The sequence below is a fragment of the Carassius gibelio genome, chromosome B10 (assembly GCF_023724105.1).
Source record: "Carassius gibelio isolate Cgi1373 ecotype wild population from Czech Republic chromosome B10, carGib1.2-hapl.c, whole genome shotgun sequence".
In the NCBI taxonomy this organism is placed as follows: Eukaryota; Metazoa; Chordata; class Actinopteri; order Cypriniformes; family Cyprinidae; genus Carassius; species Carassius gibelio.
The window spans coordinates 21,315,221-21,336,134 of NC_068405.1; the positions used below are offsets into that span (position 1 = coordinate 21,315,221).

A 20,914-nucleotide genomic window follows, 5' to 3' on the forward strand; every position below is an offset into this window, starting at 1 on the left:
TCTTGCTTTGTGACATTATTTTGACAGGACAACTAAAGAACAAAAATAAAGTAACTAAACATGCTCTTTCCAAATCCCTGCCATGCAAAGACATTTATAAAGACTCAAAGGCAATCCTGAACATGCAAAGGAAAAAATTCTACAAATCTACAAATGGCTAGTTTCTTTGGCAAGAAAAACTAATTATCAAATGATCTTTGTTTGTAGAGGCTTTGTAGGTGCAGTTTTCAATCTTTCAACTGATATATAAAAATACTGATAAAAAAAAGTTCCAACATTGAGAACAAGTCAAACAAAAGTAATTGGGTGTATCGCAACTTTTTAAAATAAAACGTGCAGTCAATAATGGAAAGTTTGGGCTGAAATTATTTTTTGCCACGAAAATGTCTAAAATTATAGGTGAAATACTGGAGTAAAATGACCCTGACCAGTTTTGTGAGGGAGCAACAACATTTTATGACACTGTTTTTCAGGGTTGTCCAGTTTCAAAAAGAACAGTCCTTACACCTTTTACACAGAATCTTTTTGAAGGCTTTACGAAAGTCCCTGTTAAAGATGGTGTAGATGAGTGGGTTCAGGGCACTGTTGCAGTAGCCAATCCAGAAGAAGAACTTAAAAAGTGGCTCTGGTAGTTTACAAGCCTCTGGACAAATGGCCTGCAAGCTGTAGCTGAAGAAGAACGGGAACCAGCAGACAACGAAAACCCCAATGACGACTGCTAGGACGAATGTGAAGCGCTTCTCGCGGACAATCATGGCTTTCCTCCTGCTGCTTGGAGTTCCTGCTGGTTTCATGTTTGAAGAGGCCAGCTGGCTGCCCTTTGATGTTACAATGACTTTCCGATATGTTTGGGCTGGTGAGGATGTCTGGTGGCCAGGCTCCAGCTCCCCCACACTGGAGGTTGTCCCGTTGGCATTATTTTCCCCAACCACCTCGGCGTCTGAGCCGGAGCTTGAACTGTCCTCGTTGTACTTGCACCTCCTTGAGAGTTTCATCTTCTGCCGAGTTTCTGCTGGTGGTTGAGGCTGGTTTACAGTGTTAAATCTGGATCCAGTCATATTAGGGACATTCACAGGGTCAACACCTCCCTGGTTTTTCCCGTTCTGCAGCTCTCGGCCAGGTGGCACACCACCTGCAGAGTCTTTCCTCGGCTCTCCTGGAGGACATCTAGTGTGCTTCTTGGCAATCTGATAGATGCGAACATACACCAAGATCATGATGAGGCACGGGGCGAAGAACGACCCAATGGAGGAGTACAGGATGTACCAGGGGTCCTCGTTGAGTTTGCACTGTGGGCCGCAACCATCCTTATCCAGAGGGGTCTTATTCATGGATACCAGCGGCGGAAAAGAGATGACCGCAGAGATGAGCCACACCACCAATATAGCCCCCTTGATCTTGTGAGGGGTGCGTTGGGTCGCATATTGCACTGGCCGGGAGATGGACAGGTAGCGGTCCAGGCTGATGGCACACAGGTGTATAATGGAAGACGTGCAGAAGAGCACATCCAGCGCTAAGATGATCTCACACCAAAATGACTCAAAGTACCAGTAGCCCATCAGTTCATTGGCCAAGGAGAACGGGATGATCAATGTGGCCACCAGGATGTCCGCTGCAGCCAAGGACACCAGGAAAAGGTTCTGAGGTCCTCGTAAAGAGTGACACGTCAGGACTGCGATGATCACCAGGATGTTCCCGAAGATGGTGAAGAGCATGATCAGCGTCATTGAGGTGGCAAATGCAGCTGTGGTTTCAGGAGAATAAGAAAAATTGGAATTGCATGCTTTAACCTCAGAACTAAGATTTTTTCCTGCTCCCAACCTGCATGCAGCATATGGAGGATGTATTACAGTCATACTGAAGTTCCAGGCAAGACAGAGAAGTGCAAAGCAGTTTATGTTAAAGAATTAAATCCTAGCGTAATCCTTCCAAAGGCATTCTTTCTTTTAGAAAATCACTGAAAGTCAAATGACTAATATTAGTCTTTACATCAAAGAATGACATCCTTTAGACGCTTCCTTTGACGAACTAAAAGAAGAAAAGAAAAAACACTACAAATGAAGATATTACACTTGCATTTAGGAGATCCTGCAGTCCGTCTATTTCACTACTAAATCATTCAAAAAATCAGCAAGTAAAACGTAACATGCGTAACTACAAAACCGGCCACTTTTAATAAAAAGGAAAAAAATAATTCCAAAGCATAAGTCAAATGTTTTAAATAACTGGATTAGTTACCCAAACTACACAAAAAGGCTATACAGTATATATTTATATATCTGGTCTGATCTTGAGGTGTAAAAAAAAAAAAAAAAAACAAGACAGCGTGCACTTGCAGCAATGGAACAAAGGCGCTTGGAGATGCACAAAAGGACACTTGCGCGTCAAAACAATTTACAAAGTTTTTAGACCGTAAAAAACATTCAAGTAAATTTGCAACATATAAAAATAAAAAACATTATTAAAACATGGTAGATCCGTGGGTTTGTGTGTCCGAGCAGCTCTGAAATTTTCAAGATGCGTAAAAAGGTTCACGGTCTCCAAGCACGCGCACCAGCCAAGCCAAAACTAAAGTTCATAAAATACCAAAAATAGTAAAGACAAATGATCTTGGCATAAACAGTTCCATGTCATATAAGTGGGGGAAAATCCACGAATGCTCCAATAAGGGTTAGACTTGAATTATTGCTTTCAATATTTTACAAAATACACTTCCTCAATATCAGCAGAATAAAAAAAAAAACGCGATTTCACATAAATTAAGTCCTTCTTTTGCTTTCTCCATTATTTTATTCGTATACCATTTTCTTCTTCTTGACTAGAAGTTTGCGCATCAGTCACCGGAGTGAACAGACTCGAGTCTCACTGAGCGCGCCCGCCATGACGTCACGCAGATACCCGCTTCTCGTGACGTCACGTCAGAGAATCACTCCTCCTCTGGGTTATCAGCCAGATGTGCAATTTATAAACCTGCAATTTATTATTATTTTATTATTAGTGGATTAAACGGAAACCGCGTCTAAAATGAAACGTTACAACTTACGGGAAAAAGTGCCAAAAGCAATTGAAAGTGGATTACTGCAAGAGGAGGGAAACAAAACGAAGCGGTAGCCTATGTAAAAACGGTTTATTCGTGAAAGAACCATTAGTGAGACTTGTACTAGCGATTTGTGCAACATCATTCCCCTGCTCTTCCTTAGTTGATTTTAGATTTATATACATTTAAAAGATACAGAAGATTTCAGGTTCACGAGTACCAACTCCCGGTGCACGAGTACCAACTCCCGGTAAACGCAAAAGAGGTCTGGCGTATGAAACTAAAAACTTACACCCATATACAATTATTTAAAAAGGCCACAGGTAAAAGGTAACGAAGAATACAATTGACTAGAATCACTATGCATATAAAGACTGCTTTTATAAAATACAATAAAACGATATCAGATGAACCGAACAAGGAAAATGGATTGTAATTAGCAAGCATGCTTGTGAAAATAAACTCAAATTCACTTAAAGAATCTAAAATAAAAACCCTAAAACTGATCTTCATGATATGGTACTATAGGTACATCTGCGCCTCATACGTCCTTTTTGTAACACAGGCTGACATTTTTCACCTAAAAACGCACTGTGACTACCACCTACTGGAAAAACATACAAATTACAATAAAAACAAGAATTTGGGACATAAGCATTTCGATTTTGAAACCTTTATTTTTCTTCCTAGATTTAAAATTCCTCTGAAGAGTTTGCTTCATCATCCTTGTCTGAAATGAAGAAAGCAGATTCATTCAGAAAGAGCATCTGGAAATCTCAATGTCAAAGTCACAGAACAAAAGACAAACCAAAGATAAAAATCAATAAATAAGTGCAGCAGGCCTTTTAGAGATACTGCTATTGATTCAGTTCACTCCCTCTCCTCAGCGGTCAGAGCTCTAGCGGGTCATTAAAGCATTTGACAGGTCAGTTCTTGGTCCATATACAGCTTTCCATTTTTATACCGCAAATCCTGAGGTTTTTAATTTTAGTCTCAATTTCTTACATTCCTAGTGTTATTTTAACACTGAGAGCCCATTATAGATTTCATACACATTTTGAATTATTTTCCCTTTTCAGTTTAAATGCTTTATCAGCTGTTTGAACTCATTCTGACGGCACCCATTCACTGCAGAGGATCCACTGGTGAGCAAGTGATGAAATGCTACATTTCTCCAAATCATCTACAGTACATCTACATAACCTTTAATTTCAAGTAACAAGTCTATTTGATGTTTTTAATAAGGTGATGGTTTTTAATGAGGCAACCATAAGATCCACTGGTATTATGGTAACCATAATATGATAAATGTGCACATATGACGTACCACAGTGGTACAGCTTCTTGATCTTTTGCACATCAAGATCAGACAAGTGAGTCCTCTGGCCAATCTTTAAACCTTTCTCTTTGGGCTCAATTGTGGGCATTCCATTGCTAGAGAAGTAATTGCTGCAAAACAGAATAAAAATCAGGACCAATGGGATGCTCAGCCAACAGAAAGCACATCATGCAAACTATTTCGGGATACATTTTGACTGCAACTCTTACTTTCCATAATGCATGATTGATTCCGGGTCATAATTCAGACCGAGGGTGTTCCCCTTTCTCTTCACAAAATTTATCTCTTTCCCTGTAAATAGAAACAGATTTGATAATTTAAAGGCCTCTGAATTATCAACATGAAAACCTTGCTGGAAAAACCAATCTACAATCAGGCTTTTGAGAATTTTTTTGTTCTTTTCTAAATCACTGTATTTGATTGTTTTCCATTCCACAATTAAACTAGGCATTGTTTTCCTGATTATTACAGCACTTCACATTGCAGGCAAAACAAACGTGGTTAAAGAAACCTACACTAAACTTATTTAAAAAGAAGTCAATTTTTCAAAATAAAAACATTTGTAAAATAATGCAAAAGTGCGACAGTATGATCCCACACTAAACTGAAATTATACATAGTAAAATTACTACTCTAAGTTATGACGAATTCCTTTAGCAATTTTTTTATACTGTACCAGGCGCAATGTTTTCTTCAAGTATAGTGACATGATCACCACGGTCATATCGGGTATGCTCATGGTAAAAGCCGAGGGAGTGAATGATCTCGTGGCAGATGTTCCCAACCGTACATCTTGGCCCAATCAGAAGAGACTGCTCACCCCCCAAACACCCAACATAAGATGCACACCTTTTGAAAACAACAGACTAGATTAGATAGTCGGTGATGACGCTAGGTGGAAAAGATATATAAAAAAATCCTGCAAAAATGTCTGTGACTCACCCTTTTGCATATACAAAGTGCAAATAGTCAGTTTCATTAGCATGTGGATGAAATCTGACGCATGTTTTCTGGGAAATCATATTTAAGGCTTTAAGAATATCTTTAGTCCTGTCCTCTGAAGACAACAAATACAGAAACATTACTTCTGAATATCGATGCGTCTTCACATGATATTACTTAAAACACACAACTTGCATTTTGAATCATAGGAATGGTGACGATTCCACTAGAACACAAAGATATTAGGGTCATATCTGCAGAAAACAGCACCAAACATGCAGGAAAACTCACCAAGAGCAAGATCAATTTCATAAGGCACTGACAAACTTCCATTCACCTCAGCCCACAGCTGACTCACTGCATTCCTGTCAGTCTAAAGAAACACAGACGCAAGACGTTATTGTATCGCAAGAGTTCTGAAATGTTGCTTAAATATGCAAATGAGGCATGACACCGTATTAAATAAGCACTGGTTTCATTTGGTTTATGTACAACAGAATGTGATGTATATCATTTTTTGATGCAAGTCAAACTTAAAGGGATAGTTCATCCAAAAAAGAAAATGAAGTGAAGTGAAGTGACATTCAGCCAAGTATGGTGACCCATACTCAGAATTTGTGCTCTGCATTTAACCCATCCGAAATGCACACACACAGAGCAGTGAACACACACACACACACACACACACACACACACACACACACAGTGGGCAGCCATTTATGCTGCGGCGCCCGGGGAGCAGTTGGGGGTTCGATGCCTTGCTCAAGGGCACCTAAGTCGTGGTATTGAAGGTGGAGAGAGAACTGTACATGCACTCCCCCCACCCACAATTCCATCCGGCCCGAGACTAGAACTCACAACCCTTCGATTGGGAGTCCGACTCTCTAACCATTAGGCCACAACTCCCCAAATGGTCAAATGATCATTAACCCACTTCCTTTGACTCAGCTAAAGAAAGAAAAACTAATTTTGAAAAACTTTTGGTCTTTAAAAGATACAGGTTGAGATCTACAGACAAACGTAGATAAAGTGTAATCTTTTACAAAAAGTTACCTTGCTTTAAAAGACAACTAGCTCTAGTCTCGATCGTGAATATAAAACAAGACTTACTGGCTGTAAAATATCCCCCTCCTGTACAGCAACGTCTTCCTCGAAATCTGTTAAAGACATTGATAAAGACATTAAATCAGATCTAAAGGTTCTGATCAAAGGTTCTGCGGTTGGGTGATATCTCACCAAGTAGCGTTTCACTTGTCTTCATCAGAGGAGGCGGTGATTCATATCCTGTGGATAAAAGAGATCAGGTCACATAAGTTTAATTTGTTAAAATAAAAGCTGCACAGTTTTCCTTCAGAGGTCTTCGATGTAGAATCTAATTAATTTCTGATTTACTTGGGACAGATTTGTTAGACCAGCGTACCTTCAGAAAACCATGAGACCAGTAAAACAAACCACAGCATTTTAAACCGCTACTAACTTGGGGAAACAACTAGACAAGCATATCCTCTTAAACACGTCCTAGACTTGCTATGCATTTGGCCACCTGGGGCTCTTGATTGACAATTAGATGTGTGAACTTCAATGAGATCCCATTTACTATAGCTGTAGGAACCAAAAACGCTCATGATGTAGTTTCATTCCGGAGAGTTTTAATGGTGGGACAGTAAAACACTCGTGAACTGCTTTGTTGTTGACAGCTGATAGTTGAAAATAGTCTTTTTGGTGAGCGTATAAAATCTATTAATTGATTATAGTTTTTATTACAAGAGACAGAGTTCCACGAACCAGAAATATTTTAATATTTTACAGAGCTTAATCTCCCGGATGATCGCCTATTTTGAAATAACGTGGTAATTCTTCCAAAAATGATGATGATTATTCGTGCTATCTGAAAACATAACACGATTTAATATAATAAATATGAAATATCCCTTATATGTCGACATGTATGCCTATAAAATTTAGTTTCTGGCTAATTAAATTAGATGCATTTCGGTTTAAAGATGTGTAATAGTTATGTTCTTTCGATATTGTTATATATGTGTATATACGATATGTATGTATGTGTGTATGTATGTATGTATGTATGTTATGACAAGGACTTTTGATACCATGGTGCTGAATGTTTACCATATTCACCATGGTATTTCAAAGCACTTTCATGGTGAACAACATGACACTTCAATAGTTCCATGATGCATTTTGAATATTTGTGTCAGTATATAGACACTGGTATTGACGGAAACTGTGGCTACAATTGTTTGTATAGTAAATATTTTATTCATCTGATCATGAACATATTCTCTCATTCTCACAGAACTCAAAATGACGAGGTGGGCCCGAGCGAACAACGTCCATAAACACAGAGCAGCAGACGCCACACCATGGAAGCAGCTGAAGGCGAGCGGGAACGCTGGAGTAGCAGGAACAAGCGCCGGTGGCCGACACATCAAGCAAGGGCCGGGCGAAAAGAAACACAACCCAACAAAGAAGAAACGGGAGCATGACCGTGACGATGTGAACGGGTTTCTGGAGTATTTAAAGCAGACCGGTCAGACACCTGCAGACCAGGATCTGAGAGAAGATGTGGCAACCGCCCTGAAGAAAGACGCGAGACGAGAGAACAGACGGATAAAGAGGCAAAACACCAAAAAGAACAATATGGTGAGGAGAAGGATGCATGTAACATGATTACAGTGGGAGTATATAATACTTTTTTAATAATGCAATAAAAACAGTAACTGATACAATTCTGTTTTCAGTTCTTACATTTTTTTTTCTTACAACTGCGATATATATACACACTGGCAAATTGGCAATTGTGAGATATGAACTCAAAATTACAAGAGTTTAACTCAGAATTACAAGATATAAACATGCAATTTTATATACAAGATATTTAACTCACAATTTTAATAAAAATAAAAAAACTCAGAATTGCAAGATCTAAACTCAAAACTGCAAGATATAAAAGACTGCGAGATGTATCTCAAAATTTAGTAAAACTCAGAAGTGCAAGATATAAACTCAGAATTGAAATAAAAATGCTTTATTCTAAGAAAAAACTGAGATGTGGTCGGCACCAATATAGACAAGTCCTGGCTCATGGACCTTTCCCAATCTGATCCACTCTCTCTCGCTCACACTTAACTTCTTGTCTAAATTACTGTCCCGTCCCAATTAAAAAAACAAACAACAAAAAACCCAAAATAATCGTGAGATAGAAATTAAGAATTGATTAAGTGTAAATTAGCTTCCATAGATCATCAATAAATATGAAATATCTCTCAGTATATTCTCATATTTTCCATCTAGATCTGCTTCAACTGCCGGAAGCCTGGTCATGGTCTCACTGACTGCCCAGAGGCGGATAATGATGAAGAGATGGGACGTGGGATCTGTTACCGGTGTGGTTCTACCGAACATGAGATCCAGAGATGTCGTGCCAAAGTGGATCCTGCCATGGGTATGAGTTGAATGAGACGTTTGGATGCTTAAAATGAAAATAAAATAAAATTATCAAACCTGCTATGCCTCATTGAATGAACTCTTTTCTAGGTAATTACCCATATGCCAAATGTTTTACCTGCGGTCAGACTGGACATCTGTCCAAAGCCTGTCCTGACAACCCAAAGGGACTGTATGCTGCAGGTCAGTGATGTCCCTATAAATATATTAAACTAAATACTAAATGTATTAGAATTTTAACCCTCATGGCATGGAGTTTTGTTCTTGTAGGTGGTTGCTGTCGGGTTTGTGGTTCAGTGGAACACTTTCAGAAAGATTGTCCTGAACACCAGAACTCAAGTGAGTCGCTCAGTCCTCGTTCTTCTTTAAATGGAAATAGAAGCATGTAAATAAACTCAAACTTCATCTTGGCAGCTAATTCCATCACACTCGGCCGGCTGTCCAATAGAATCAGCGCTGACCACGAGGACGTCCACGTGCCTGTGAAGAAAGCACAAACCAAAAAAGACAAAGTGGTGGTGTTCTGATCCACAGCGGGTTGAGGAGAAATACAGAAATTGACTATTTAACCGATTGGTGCAATTTAGATTTGGTTCTCCAGTCATGAACACACCAATCATTCACTGTTAACCTTGGATGTTTGTAGACACAGACAAAAGTGATTGTCCTTCTTGTGAGACCATTTACTTGCTATTAAAGGTCCTCATGATGAAGTTGCCTGAGACTTATGTCACATATGTGCATGACTTAGAAATTTAAGTTTTAATTATGAATAATTTTTGATCTCATTTAAATGCTCAAGAAAGAAAAAGCAGCATTTATTTACAATACAGTTGCAGTTTTTAGTCCTTTTTTATACTCTATAAAAGAGTGTTATGTAGTGTGTTTTCTGTATTGGCCACATTGCTTTTGTCTGTCTAGTGAGAAAAGTGGTTCAAAAAAGAGATTTAGACATGGATAGAGAATGTCTTAAAAGAACAGAAGGATTAATAAATATTTTTATAGTAAGAAAAAGTAATAATACTTATTACAGGTTTATCAAACTGAATATGGGTTTTTGAACTCTCTTATCAATACCATTTTTTTTTTAAATTAAAAAGTCATTTTAGTATCGCCTATCATAAAGCATGGATTCTGCAGTATAATAGAGAACTAAGTATGCACAATTATAATACATTTCCCAAATTTTTTTTTTTTTTTTTTTTTTATATTGCAATAGAAATTCATTTTAATTTACAAATCAGCAAATCTTCCTCCAGAAATAAATGTAGTACATTGCTGTCTCTCTGTGATTGTGTTGGCTGTGGTGCATTTAATGTGATAAATGGTTTGCTCCTCAACCTCTTCACAGCTACTGGAGGACTCATGGAAGGATGTACAGGTGCGTCTCAAAATATTAGAATATTGTGGAAAGTCATGAAAGTAAAGAAATCCAGTATACTAAAATATTAGAATATTTGCATTTGTGTTTCATTATATGACCATCACCACAGTATAAATCTCTTGTTCTTTGAAACCACAATAATGGGGAAGACTTGTTAATGGTCCAGGAGACAATCGCTGACAACCTCCGCAGAAACGCTTAAGTCACAGAAGTTCATTACTGAAAGGGCTGGCTCTTCACAAGAGTGCTGTGTCAAAGCATATTAAATGCAAAGTTGACTGGAAGGAAGAAATTGGGGGGGAAAGGTGCTGAAGGAGTGGATGCCGAGTTGCCATATCCTTCATACCAGAGATGGGACCAAGTCCCCATGTCTGCTTCATACTGATATTATATTATATTATTACATGATTTCTTGTTTGACTATTAATCAAGTTATAGCAAGAGTGAAATGTGTAACCTTATGTGTGCTGTATTTCTTTTCCTCAAGATTAATGTCCACATATTATGTGTGTGTATCCAACCGTAATGATAAGACACTCGCCAGTGCTAGAAAGCCTTGAATTTTAGATAAGTTCTCTGTGTACGTGTGTTAGTATCTGTCTGTACAGGGAGAAGCTCAGACAGTCCCAGGACAAACGATCAACTGCCAGTGTCCAGCATATCAGATATACGTCTTTGGAGAGTTTTATCTAGGTTTTGGAACCAATCAGAATTTTGTTGACATATGTATTGACGCAATTAGTATCCTCTGTCAGGGTATAACTGTGGTTGATTTTGTATTGTACTGGGGGCGGCCTGCGAACTCCTTCGAGAGTGTTGAAGCTGACTTCTGCTGATGAAATTGCAAACTATTTTCTTCAAGTAAAATTATTATTATTAATTGAACTCATCTCTGAGTCCTGGTCTTCATTGCGACATATCTGGTCCTTGGGTTTTAACTGTAAATTCCCCTACAGTTAATGGTGGAGGATCGGCGGGCAATAGTTCTTTGGTGACATCCCTGATCAATCATCAAACCAAGGTAGGAAAGATTTTAGATTTAATATTATTGGTTAGGGACTGTCTGTAAGTGGAGGGGGTCGAGAGAAGGAGGAACGATAGACTCACTCAGACGTGAGGGGGTAGACACCAGCTCCAGGGTGGAGTAGGTAAATTGGTGTCACAATATACCTGTAAATAAGTAACCTTGTGAGTATAAGGGGTACAAGTACACATCGGTAGGTCTTGATATAAGATATTTAGAGATGTGTACAGTTACAGAGGGAACAGGTGCACACCTATAGGTCTTAGAGAGAGACGTAAAAATTTGTTTCTAGGTGTGCACAGTCCAGGGGGGGACAAAAACACATTCTTAACAGGCATGTGAACCAGTAAAGGGCAGTGCTGGGTCAAGCACCGAGGGACAAGGGACACGTAGGGCCGTAAATAGGCAGTGCTGGGTCAAAGCACAGAGAGCCAAAAGCACGAGAGGCCATAAAGGGCAGTGCATTTACGGCCGGGTAAGCCAAAGTAGGGGTATGGGAAATCCCGAGAAGAATGTAAGACGCTAGACGGGGGTTCTAGTCGTATCTCGCTCTTCCAACTCTCGATCACCCACCATTACAGACAGGGGCGCCCCGAGCTTAGAAATAGGCCAGGTCAGTGGTTAGGGAAAAGAGTATCCAAAATTAGTGTTTAAAAATAAATAGTGATAATTCATATGTGCACCTATAAAAATATAGGGATATATGCAAAGGGAAAGTATTGATTGATCTGGGATGCCTCAGGAACAACCCCAAAAGAGCTAAAATGTAGTTTTCATGACCCTGAGTGGATTGGACCAGTATATGGAAATTCTGGAATATACTTTGCAGTTTCATCACGCAGAAGTCAAGTGCTGTTGGTAAGATCGCCGCCTCAATATGTTTTTGGTTTATGATAGAAATATGACTGACAAATTAGGTAACCTGGTAAGCCCTGATAGAAATAATGAAACAGAAGAGAGCAAATGCTGTAAACAGTTTGGCTCTGAAGCTCTGACTTTAAAAATATTCTCTGAATTCATTGAAAGAATGGTCAGTCTGAGCTTTGATTCTGATTGGAAAGTTAAAACTAAAAAATGTATTGGCTTTAAACAAAGACAGAACCAGAGAAATAAACATTTATAAATGTATGTGCCGATTTGTTAAAAATAATCCCCGAAATAACTGAGTGCTATATAATTGTTGAAAGTCCTGACAAGGAATACTGAACAGAATTCTGGGTTAGTGAAAAAAAAACAACTGAAGGCACACAAATTGGCAGTGGCATTTTGGAAAAACTTAGAAGCTTATGTTTTGCTTTAAAAAAGATAAAATTACTTTGACTACAATGAAGCCGTTGTTTTATCTCATGCTGGCCCCCGCCATGATTCTGGCTTAAGCTGTAAAAGTACCAGAGACATGTGCTGAGTGGAAAATTTGTAATTCCTATATTAACTAATGTTTGGCCAAAAGATTAATTTTATTGTTGGATTGCAAAATTGCAGCCACGCAGCATCATAAAAATAAAATAAAATAAAATGAAGAGAAAAGAAAATTATTGTTTGTTTATGAGATGATAAAGTTGTAAACAAGTAACATAAACGGGGGTTTCAAAGTAACTTTGAAGACAGCATGCTAGCAAGACCCAAAGTAATATACCTGGGTCAGATAACCTCTGACAGATTTAAAACCAATGTTGAAATTCAGAAGCCATGGCCACAATTAAGTGAATGAATAAATACAAGTTGATGTAAAAGTAATGACAATGACTGCAAAGAACTTTGAGAAACATTTGAGTTGCGAAAATAAAGTAAAAATACAAATATAAAGATGTTTATTTTTAAAATGCATATAATTTCTGACAAGTTTTGTAAAATGATAGTATGATGAAATTAGGTTAAAAATGAATGATAATGCATTGTTACGAGTCCTGAATCCCTCAGAGTTCTCTCTCTCTCTCATTCAAAGTAAGCTAAAATACCGTTATCTGAGCCTGTGTTTAAGTGATAAGATATTTATAGTACAGCACAGTGTTTCAGTCAAATCATAGGCACTGAGATGCTAAAGGACATGATAAAAAGAGTTCAGATTTAATGCATTAAGAGGGCAATTGGTAGTTAAATGTTTAACTGCCCAATGCATGTAAGAAATAAGAGATTATAAAAATAATGAATAACAATTTAGGAGCAATTGTTGAAGAGACATGAGGTCTTTAAAATCATAATACAGACCCTGAGCTATAGATGTAATAATTTTGAATAGTTAAACAGTTGTATTGCTATTTGTTCTATGACCAGTAACTTATCTGTCTTATTTTTAGTCTCCACCACCATACAGGGCCTGATGGCTGCAGCTACAGAAGCAACAGAAAATTACAATGAATGGACGGGTGTGAAAAATAAATTGACTGAGTGATCTCAGCATGATAGTTTGGAGGTATCCAATTGATTTTAGGGATTAAATATTAGTCTGATTAACCCTTTTCAATGTTTTAACACTAGTAGGTGCTGTCAATGGCTCTCATGGTTCTTGAGTGCACCTTTCCTAAGCTGCAGGAAATACTGGATTCTGGAAGAAGACTGTCGAGGATGTTGCAACGGGAAAGAGTGGTTACCAGTGTGCATGAGGTGATTTCTCAATGACGGGTAAGATCCTCTTCTGGCCAATAGGGGACAACCTAAGGCAGGGGGTCACCGCCACTGGGCACCTGCCCTGAAGGGAGGTGTTATATGTGAGATGGTAGTGGAGTTGAGCGGATGCTTGATAGGCCTAGAGCATCATTAAGAGGGGAACTGTATGAAGTACAGCAATCTGCCTCAAAATGTGAGCTCCTCCAGACCTGATCACCAGCAACCGCATTCCTTGACTGATTGTTGTGACAAGCGTCCACAACTTGATGCAACTATGCCAGTGGATCACACCCTGAGGACAAGGAGCTTATTTATAAAGAGTTAATGGCAATGGGCTTTCAAGAACCATCTGAGACCATGTGATGACAGCCATTATTTTGAGACAAAAATTTCTTATGAGGCTAAAATGATATTGAACTAATATGTCTATATCATAGTCTTTACTCATGCAGGTCATTAGGCATGGCATAAGATGATTACAAGATATGGTGGTGGCTAAAAATGAAGACTGCTTCTGCTTAATCAAGAGATGGTTTAGATAACAAAGGTTAAGGGAATTAAGCATGTAAGGTAAAAATAATTTTAAAGAAATGTTCCTAGCCTTATGTATTTTAAACAGTTTAAACTGAGATTTTAGATCTAGAAACTTTGACATTTTTAACCTATTTGAATGATTTAGGGTTATATGTTGTAATGAATTAGATATTATAGTCTAAGTTAAAGTTTGGCACAGATTGTCAAAATAAATAATATTTTGCACAGTAAGAGAGAGAGAGAGTGCTTGAGTGGAGGCAGGGATGGTGCTCTGCTTCTCTTATCGGCCTGCTAAGTAAAAGTAACCAAAAGAGAGCAATGATTTTAAGACCAAAACAACCCAGCTGATTTTACTCAAAATAAAAATCATTAATGATCAGGCAAACTTTGAGATTAGATAAGAGACTAGGTACAAACTAGGTAAAACGCACAGACAATGTTCAAGTTTAAATCCTTCCGATTTAATACCAAAAGCAAACCTTAAATATGAGCTGTTAAAATATTAATGTGTTAAGTGTGTGCATGCACGAGGATGGCTACTATATATTTTTGGGGGGACGATTCTGTTCCTGTTTTGTTTCAATTGTGTCACTAGACTCACTAACCTCTGGAATGAGTGTTTTATCATTACAGATGTGTTAAGTGAAATTACTTTACAGAAGTCGATAATTCTGAGTGAAACTAATGAAAAGACAATGCCGAACATGGGACGAGCTTTAAGAGGATTGGTTATCCAGCTCTGTCTGCTACTGGTAATAATGACTTGTTTTGTCTTTTATAATGCTGATTTAAATCACTCTCTGGATTAATATGTTAAAGAGTGTTTATATGATTGGATTTGTGAAATCTAAGTTTGCCGTCCAAAATGGGTTTAAAATCCATGCCTAAATTTAAATGAGGGTCTAAATTTTAACAAGTTAACACTTTGTTGTTTGAATGGTGAAGGTAAATATTTTAGACTTGACGGCAGAAAAACAGTGACAGATTGGCTACGTCACTAACCAAATTATCCAGAGAGCACCCTCACATAAAGAAGCCTGGTGGGAAAACAAAGGAGTGAATCCTGCTTGTGTACTATAGTGCAAAAGCTTTATGTAGTGGTTTATGTAGAACAGAGATAAGTTGAACAAAAACGTGTGGATAGCCCCTTAATGGAGCAAATCCATAACAAGAGGTTTGAATTAATTGAAATAGCACAGCAAAAAAAAAAAAAATAATAATAATACATTTTGTTTGAACAAAACAATTGTAATAGGCTCTATGGAGCTGCTTATGAACACCTGTCAGGTCAAATCAAATTAATATTGTGAACACTGACAGGGCTTTTTGATAATGTATACTGTTTCAATACAGATTTACAGAAACTGAGGATGTCTCTTTAATAAATATTTGGGCATTTAGAACTAAGTAATAGTATTGTTCATTTAGTAATAGTATTGGGAAATCTGTGTGCTCTTTTTCAGTTTATAATAATTTTGAGTAAATAAATATCACTGCCAAATGACAAACATGAATGAGGGTTTTAAAGACATTGATCACGTAGCTGATGTGTAAGCATTTCTAACTGACAAAACAGTGAGAACTAAATTGACTTAATACGAGGTATTGAGGATTTGCTTCTGAATGTGTCATTAATATAATCTGAGTACAGTAATATGGTATGATAATTGACAAGACTTACATTAAAAAAAAAAAAAAAAAAAAGGGGTAATAATAAGGCAATGAGTATGGTTAACAGTAATGTCCTGGTATAAAATACATGCATGACAATAAGTGGATAGGTTAGTTGTATTTTTGAAGTTAGACACTTCGATACTTAAAATGTAATTTTGATCAAATGTTGTTAACAATGACAAGTTTGGGTTAATGGTTAATGTATGTGTAAGCAGCATGTGAACTATGATGACTGCAAATGGATTCGTGGTGAAAGTAAAACTTAATAAAAGGGCTATTAAGTAATAAACTAGGAACTGCTCTAGGTTTTCGAGGAAATAATGATTATGATTATGATTATTTTTATTTTTTTAAGATGGCTCAATATTGATCTTACTTATTTTTGGTTTGTTTATTTTTGTGTTTTTAACACCAAGTTTGGAATGAAAGGGTAAAATAGATAATCAATCTCTATAATTGTACCATTGATGGGGAAAATTATAGATTTTCATAAAATAAGGGTATCTTTACTGGGATTTAGGTTATAAGCAATGTCTATATTTGGTATCTGTGAGGTGACTGAGGGTCTGACATATGTCAGGAATGCAATAACAGTGGTTATTCATTTAGCCCGGCTTCCAGAGAATAATATATATACGTTTATTGTAATTAGTTTATTTTAAGATATGACCAAATTAACTAAAATTCATCATAGTTGTATAAAACATGCTAAAAGAAAACAAATAAGGCAAATATCCTTCTTAAGGGTTAAAAAAAAAAAAATGAATTGGTTATAGTGTATGCGGTTTTCTTTAATGATTTGTTAAATCTGGTTAATGAATATGCAGATTTAGTCTTAAGGCTGTTGGATAAATGTTTTGTTTTAGAGGGTAAGTGTGAAGTAGCTGTAGTAGGAAGAGAGGTATTTACAAAGATATGTTGATGAAAGTATATATGGATGGAGGACACTTTTCCAGGTAGAGGGACACACAGAATAATTCACTGGAAAAGACATTATGTGAAGAAAGACTAGTGCAAGTGCCGATATTGTGGGATTAAGTAAGTAGATGAATGTATATGGGAAGTAAGAATGATTATGGGAAGTATTTTGTACAAAATAATGTGTTTATTACTAGAAATGTCAGCCAGTACCAGAGATCTTAAGTATATGCACCTGCTTAAGTTGACCAACAGCCTGCATTCTTAGCATGCATCACAACTACACCTGACCTCATTTATTAGACCAGATGTGGGGTATTAGACCCCACATTGATCTAAAACGGGGGACTGAAGGAGTGGATGCCGAGTTGCCATATCCTTCATACCAGAGATGGGACCAAGTCCCCATGTCTGCTTCATACTGATATTATATTATATTATTACATGATTTCTTGTTTGACTATTAATCAAGTTATAGCAAGAGTGAAATGTGTAACCTTATGTGTGCTGTATTTCTTTTCCTCAAGATTAATGTCCACATATTATGTGTGTGTATCCAACCGTAATGATAAGACACTCGCCAGTGCTAGAAAGCCTTGAATTTTAGATAAGTTCTCTGTGTACGTGTGTTAGTATCTGTCTGTACAGGGAGAAGCTCAGACAGTCCCAGGACAAACGATCAACTGCCAGTGTCCAGCATATCAGATATACGTCTTTGGAGAGTTTTATCTAGGTTTTGGAACCAATCAGAATTTTGTTGACATATGTATTGACGCAATTAGTATCCTCTGTCAGGGTATAACTGTGGTTGATTTTGTATTGTACTGGGGGCGGCCTGCGAACTCCTTCGAGAGTGTTGAAGCTGACTTCTGCTGATGAAATTGCAAACTATTTTCTTCAAGTAAAATTATTATTATTAATTGAACTCATCTCTGAGTCCTGGTCTTCATTGCGACATATCTGGTCCTTGGGTTTTAACTGTAAATTCCCCTACAGTGCACAAACAACAGGGATGACAGCAAGCTTAAGAATACAGTACTGTCAAGCAAAGCAGATTCAAACACTTGGGAGAGCTTCACTAGGTGTGGACTAAAGCTGGAATCAGTACATCAAAAAGTTACCACGCTCAGACGTCTTCAGAAAAAGTGCTACCAAGCCACTTCTGAAAGAGAAACAACGTCAGAAGCATTTCACCTGGACTAAGGAGAAAAAGAACTGGACTGTGGTCCAAAGTCTTCTTTTCAGATAAAAGTAAATTTTGCATTTAATTTGGAAATCAAGGTCTGGAGTGGAGGAAGACTAGAGAGGCAAGGATTCCAAGCTGCTTGAAGTTCGGTGTGAAGTTCCTGAAGTCAGTGATGATTTGGGGAGCTGCTGGTGTTGGTCCATTGTGTTTTATCAAATTCAAAGTCAATGCAACCACCTACCAAGAGATTTTTGAGCACTTTATGCTTCCATCAAGCTTTATGGAGATGCTGGTTTCCTTTTACAGCAGGACTTTAGCACCTGCCCACAGTGTGAAAACCTCTTCCAAGTGGTTTGCTGACCATGATATTACGTGCTTTAATGGCCAGCCAACATGCCTGACCTAAAGCCCATATGGAATCTATGGGATATTTTTAAGAGAAAGATGAGAAACAGTTAATCCAACACTACAGGTAAGCTGAAGGCTCAATGATGCCTCTGCAGAGCCACAGGCTGATCAATGCCACACTTCACTGATGCTGGAGTTTGTGCTAAAGGAGCCCAGACCAAGTACTGAGTGCATGAATGAACATTCTTTTAAACATAACATTACAATAACTTGGAACTTTTATTTTTTGCATAACATGTATGCATCATATAGAATAAACAAAGTGATGACCTTATCATTGATGTTACTGGCTTCCCAGACAAGACGGTGAGAGCTGCTACGTTGTGTTACCCCAAATACCCCTGAAGAGGGCAGAGATGTTACACGAACAGAAGGCTTGTCCTGCTCAGTAACAATGGGGATAGCAATATGTATGCAGTATGTATACTGTTAAGGAATCGTTCTGTTTTTCTACAAGCACTAATATGAATAACTACTATGGTTGAACACAATGGTTGTGTCTGAAATCACATTCTATGTGAGTAGGAAATAAAATCAAAATTATGTTAGATACAGTAAGGTCCATATATATTAAGAGACTGGCACAATTTTTAGTTTTAGCAGATGATCACAACATATTCAAATGTTTTTGGTTTAAAGTGGACACTCTGAGCTTTAATTTGAGGTTGGTTTAATCAAAATTGGAGGAAAAGTTAATTACAGCTCTTCACTGTGTACACCATAGACAGTAAAAGAAATGGACACAGCGACCCCATTGGAACTCAATTGAAGCCCATTTTTTAGCGTTTTTTAGCACTTCCGTTTCTGACTGCGCAGACTCAAACGAAGCTTGATGACGTCAGCAACCTGTCTGAGAGATATAAATCTTCTAGTAGCTGTGCGTGAAAACTGCCATCGTTAATCTGGCAGAGACAGCGAGCTTGAGCAGGGAGTTCTTTGGCGTGAGTGAGCAGGAGTAAGTATTCTGGTTAATTATTTTGTATAGTATTTTAAAATGTAACGCCAGTATGCCATATTAAGTTAATTGCCTGCGACCTTCTCCTCCTGTCTGTACGGTAATGTGACAGAGAGTCGAGTGGTTATGACACAATCGTTAGCCTATTTTTTACAAAAACTGTTTATATGGGGCCATAATGTAACATAGAAGGTAATGGAGCCCTTTATACATTGTCGTGTATCTTTAGAAGTAAATAATGGACAAACGGAGTCTTTAAACGCCTCAGATGTAAAGTTATTCGCTGTCAAAGTGACGCCAAAATGAATGGTAGTCAATGGGAATGCTAACGCAAGTGAAGTTCTGCTAAAAGATGGCAGCCCCCACCTGACTTCAACTTCCGGTCGAGTTCCTTGCCGCCTGTGTACACCCCAATCCTCCTCCCACCTCCATTTTTTTTTTCAAGGGACCATAAATAATTGTACAACTGACTCAAAAGCAGTTTCATGGACTGGTGTTGGCTATTCTTTCATTATTTCTACATCAGTTAAGCATGTAAAAGATCTGGAGTTGAATCTAAGTGTGCCGTTTGCAAAGCTGTTGCTGTGAACCCACATCATGTGGTTAGAGGATCTCTCCATACAAGTTCAAAAACAAAACAAATCAATCAGAGAGATAGCAGGAACATTGATCAGATCAACAGTTTGGTACATTCTGAGAAAACCTCTACAGGAGGCGGATGTGTCACTGTCAAAGATGAGATGAGATGAGAGCAAATACAAGGCCAGATTAGACTGTGCATAAAAATGGCTGTAATTCCTATATATATTATGCATATATATATATATTATGCATATATATATATTATCTGCAGTTCAGATTGATAAAAAAAAACACTTTTGTCTTCTTTTAATTTATTCCAATAAATCCTTTCAACCCTTCATTTATTTAGTTCCATTACCATTAGTGGGTCTTGTCTTTATATTTTCCTCAAAACAATTACTAGACATGATTATAACCTTGTTTGGTATTTATAAAGAGTTAGTTGAAAAGAATCCCCAGTGTAAAAACCATGATCCAGAGCAAGAGAACAAAGAGTTTTATTTTATTTTATTTTATTTATTTACTATTCAACAGTAAAAAAAAGTTTATTTTGTTTTGAAAATGCATGATATTCTAGGCTGCCCATGAAAGCTCAGCATACATATAGTACATATAGTTAATATTTACTGTATAAATATTCAAATTAATTATGCAGTGCATACTCAAAGCAAAGAGTCCGAAAACAAACAATGCATAAAAAAACTAAATGTAATGCAAAACATGTTTTGAAACAGCGCTATAAGCCCAAAAGAAATCTCAGTGGATGCTCCTTCAAAGCTGGAATTCTCAGTTGGGTTTAAGTATCAAGTTTGTCTCAGATGTTTCAGCTGAAAACCCGCTGGAGAAATTAAATTAA

The 20,914-nt window shown here is 37.5% G+C and overlaps 2 protein-coding genes and 1 long non-coding RNA gene across 5 annotated transcripts; 2 read left to right on the forward strand and 1 right to left on the reverse strand.

Moving 5' to 3' along the window:
* Positions 1 to 288: 288 nt before the first annotated feature.
* LOC127966873 (alpha-2B adrenergic receptor) lies at positions 289 to 6,880 on the reverse strand. Of its 2 annotated transcripts, XM_052568197.1 has the most exons (9): positions 6,739 to 6,880; positions 6,555 to 6,602; positions 6,429 to 6,475; positions 5,610 to 5,691; positions 5,319 to 5,433; positions 5,053 to 5,225; positions 4,586 to 4,667; positions 4,365 to 4,486; positions 401 to 1,744 (listed from the first exon to the last, which is right to left on the reverse strand). In XM_052568197.1, the coding sequence occupies exons 1-9, from the start codon at positions 6,776 to 6,778 to the stop codon at positions 486 to 488; spliced, it is 1,968 nt and encodes a 655-aa protein (XP_052424157.1). In that variant the 5' UTR covers positions 6,779 to 6,880; the 3' UTR covers positions 401 to 485. The 2 variants fall into 2 exon arrangements, with proteins under 2 accessions (XP_052424158.1, XP_052424157.1); XM_052568198.1 differs by lacking the exon at positions 6,739 to 6,880 and having other exon boundaries at positions 289 to 1,744; positions 5,656 to 5,691.
* A 6-nt stretch (positions 6,881 to 6,886) lies between these two features.
* On the forward strand, positions 6,887 to 9,503 carry LOC127966876 (zinc finger CCHC domain-containing protein 9). 2 transcript variants are annotated; one of them, XM_052568202.1, is made up of 6 exons: positions 6,887 to 7,040; positions 7,636 to 7,982; positions 8,634 to 8,784; positions 8,877 to 8,969; positions 9,057 to 9,125; positions 9,201 to 9,503. In XM_052568202.1, exons 2-6 carry the CDS (start codon positions 7,644 to 7,646, stop codon positions 9,311 to 9,313), a joined length of 765 nt encoding a protein of 254 aa, XP_052424162.1. In that variant the 5' UTR covers positions 6,887 to 7,040; positions 7,636 to 7,643; the 3' UTR covers positions 9,314 to 9,503. The 2 variants fall into 2 exon arrangements, with proteins under 2 accessions (XP_052424162.1, XP_052424163.1); XM_052568203.1 differs by having other exon boundaries at positions 7,022 to 7,168.
* A 2,486-nt stretch (positions 9,504 to 11,989) lies between these two features.
* Positions 11,990 to 17,856, forward strand: LOC127966880 (uncharacterized). Its single transcript, XR_008155725.1, has 2 exons — positions 11,990 to 13,560; positions 13,673 to 17,856. It is a non-coding gene; the product is annotated as an uncharacterized LOC127966880 (long non-coding RNA).
* Positions 17,857 to 20,914: the final 3,058 nt, after the last annotated feature.

Excerpts from the sequence above, each read along its gene's own strand:
- LOC127966873 (XM_052568197.1), bottom strand. The coding sequence starts at position 6,778 with ATGCTGTGGTTTGTTTTACTGGTCTCATGGTTTTCTGAAG. Across the intron at positions 6,603-6,738 it reads GGTCTCATGGTTTTCTGAAG|GATATGAATCACCGCCTCCT; the intron begins GTACGCTGGTCT and ends TTTTATCCACAG. Across the intron at positions 6,476-6,554 it reads GACAAGTGAAACGCTACTTG|ATTTCGAGGAAGACGTTGCT; the intron begins GTGAGATATCAC and ends TGTCTTTAACAG.
- LOC127966876 (XM_052568202.1), top strand. The coding sequence starts at position 7,644 with ATGACGAGGTGGGCCCGAGCGAACAACGTCCATAAACACAGAGCAGCA. Across the intron at positions 7,983-8,633 it reads ACACCAAAAAGAACAATATG|ATCTGCTTCAACTGCCGGAA; the intron begins GTGAGGAGAAGG and ends TTTTCCATCTAG. Across the intron at positions 9,126-9,200 it reads TCCTGAACACCAGAACTCAA|CTAATTCCATCACACTCGGC; the intron begins GTGAGTCGCTCA and ends TCATCTTGGCAG.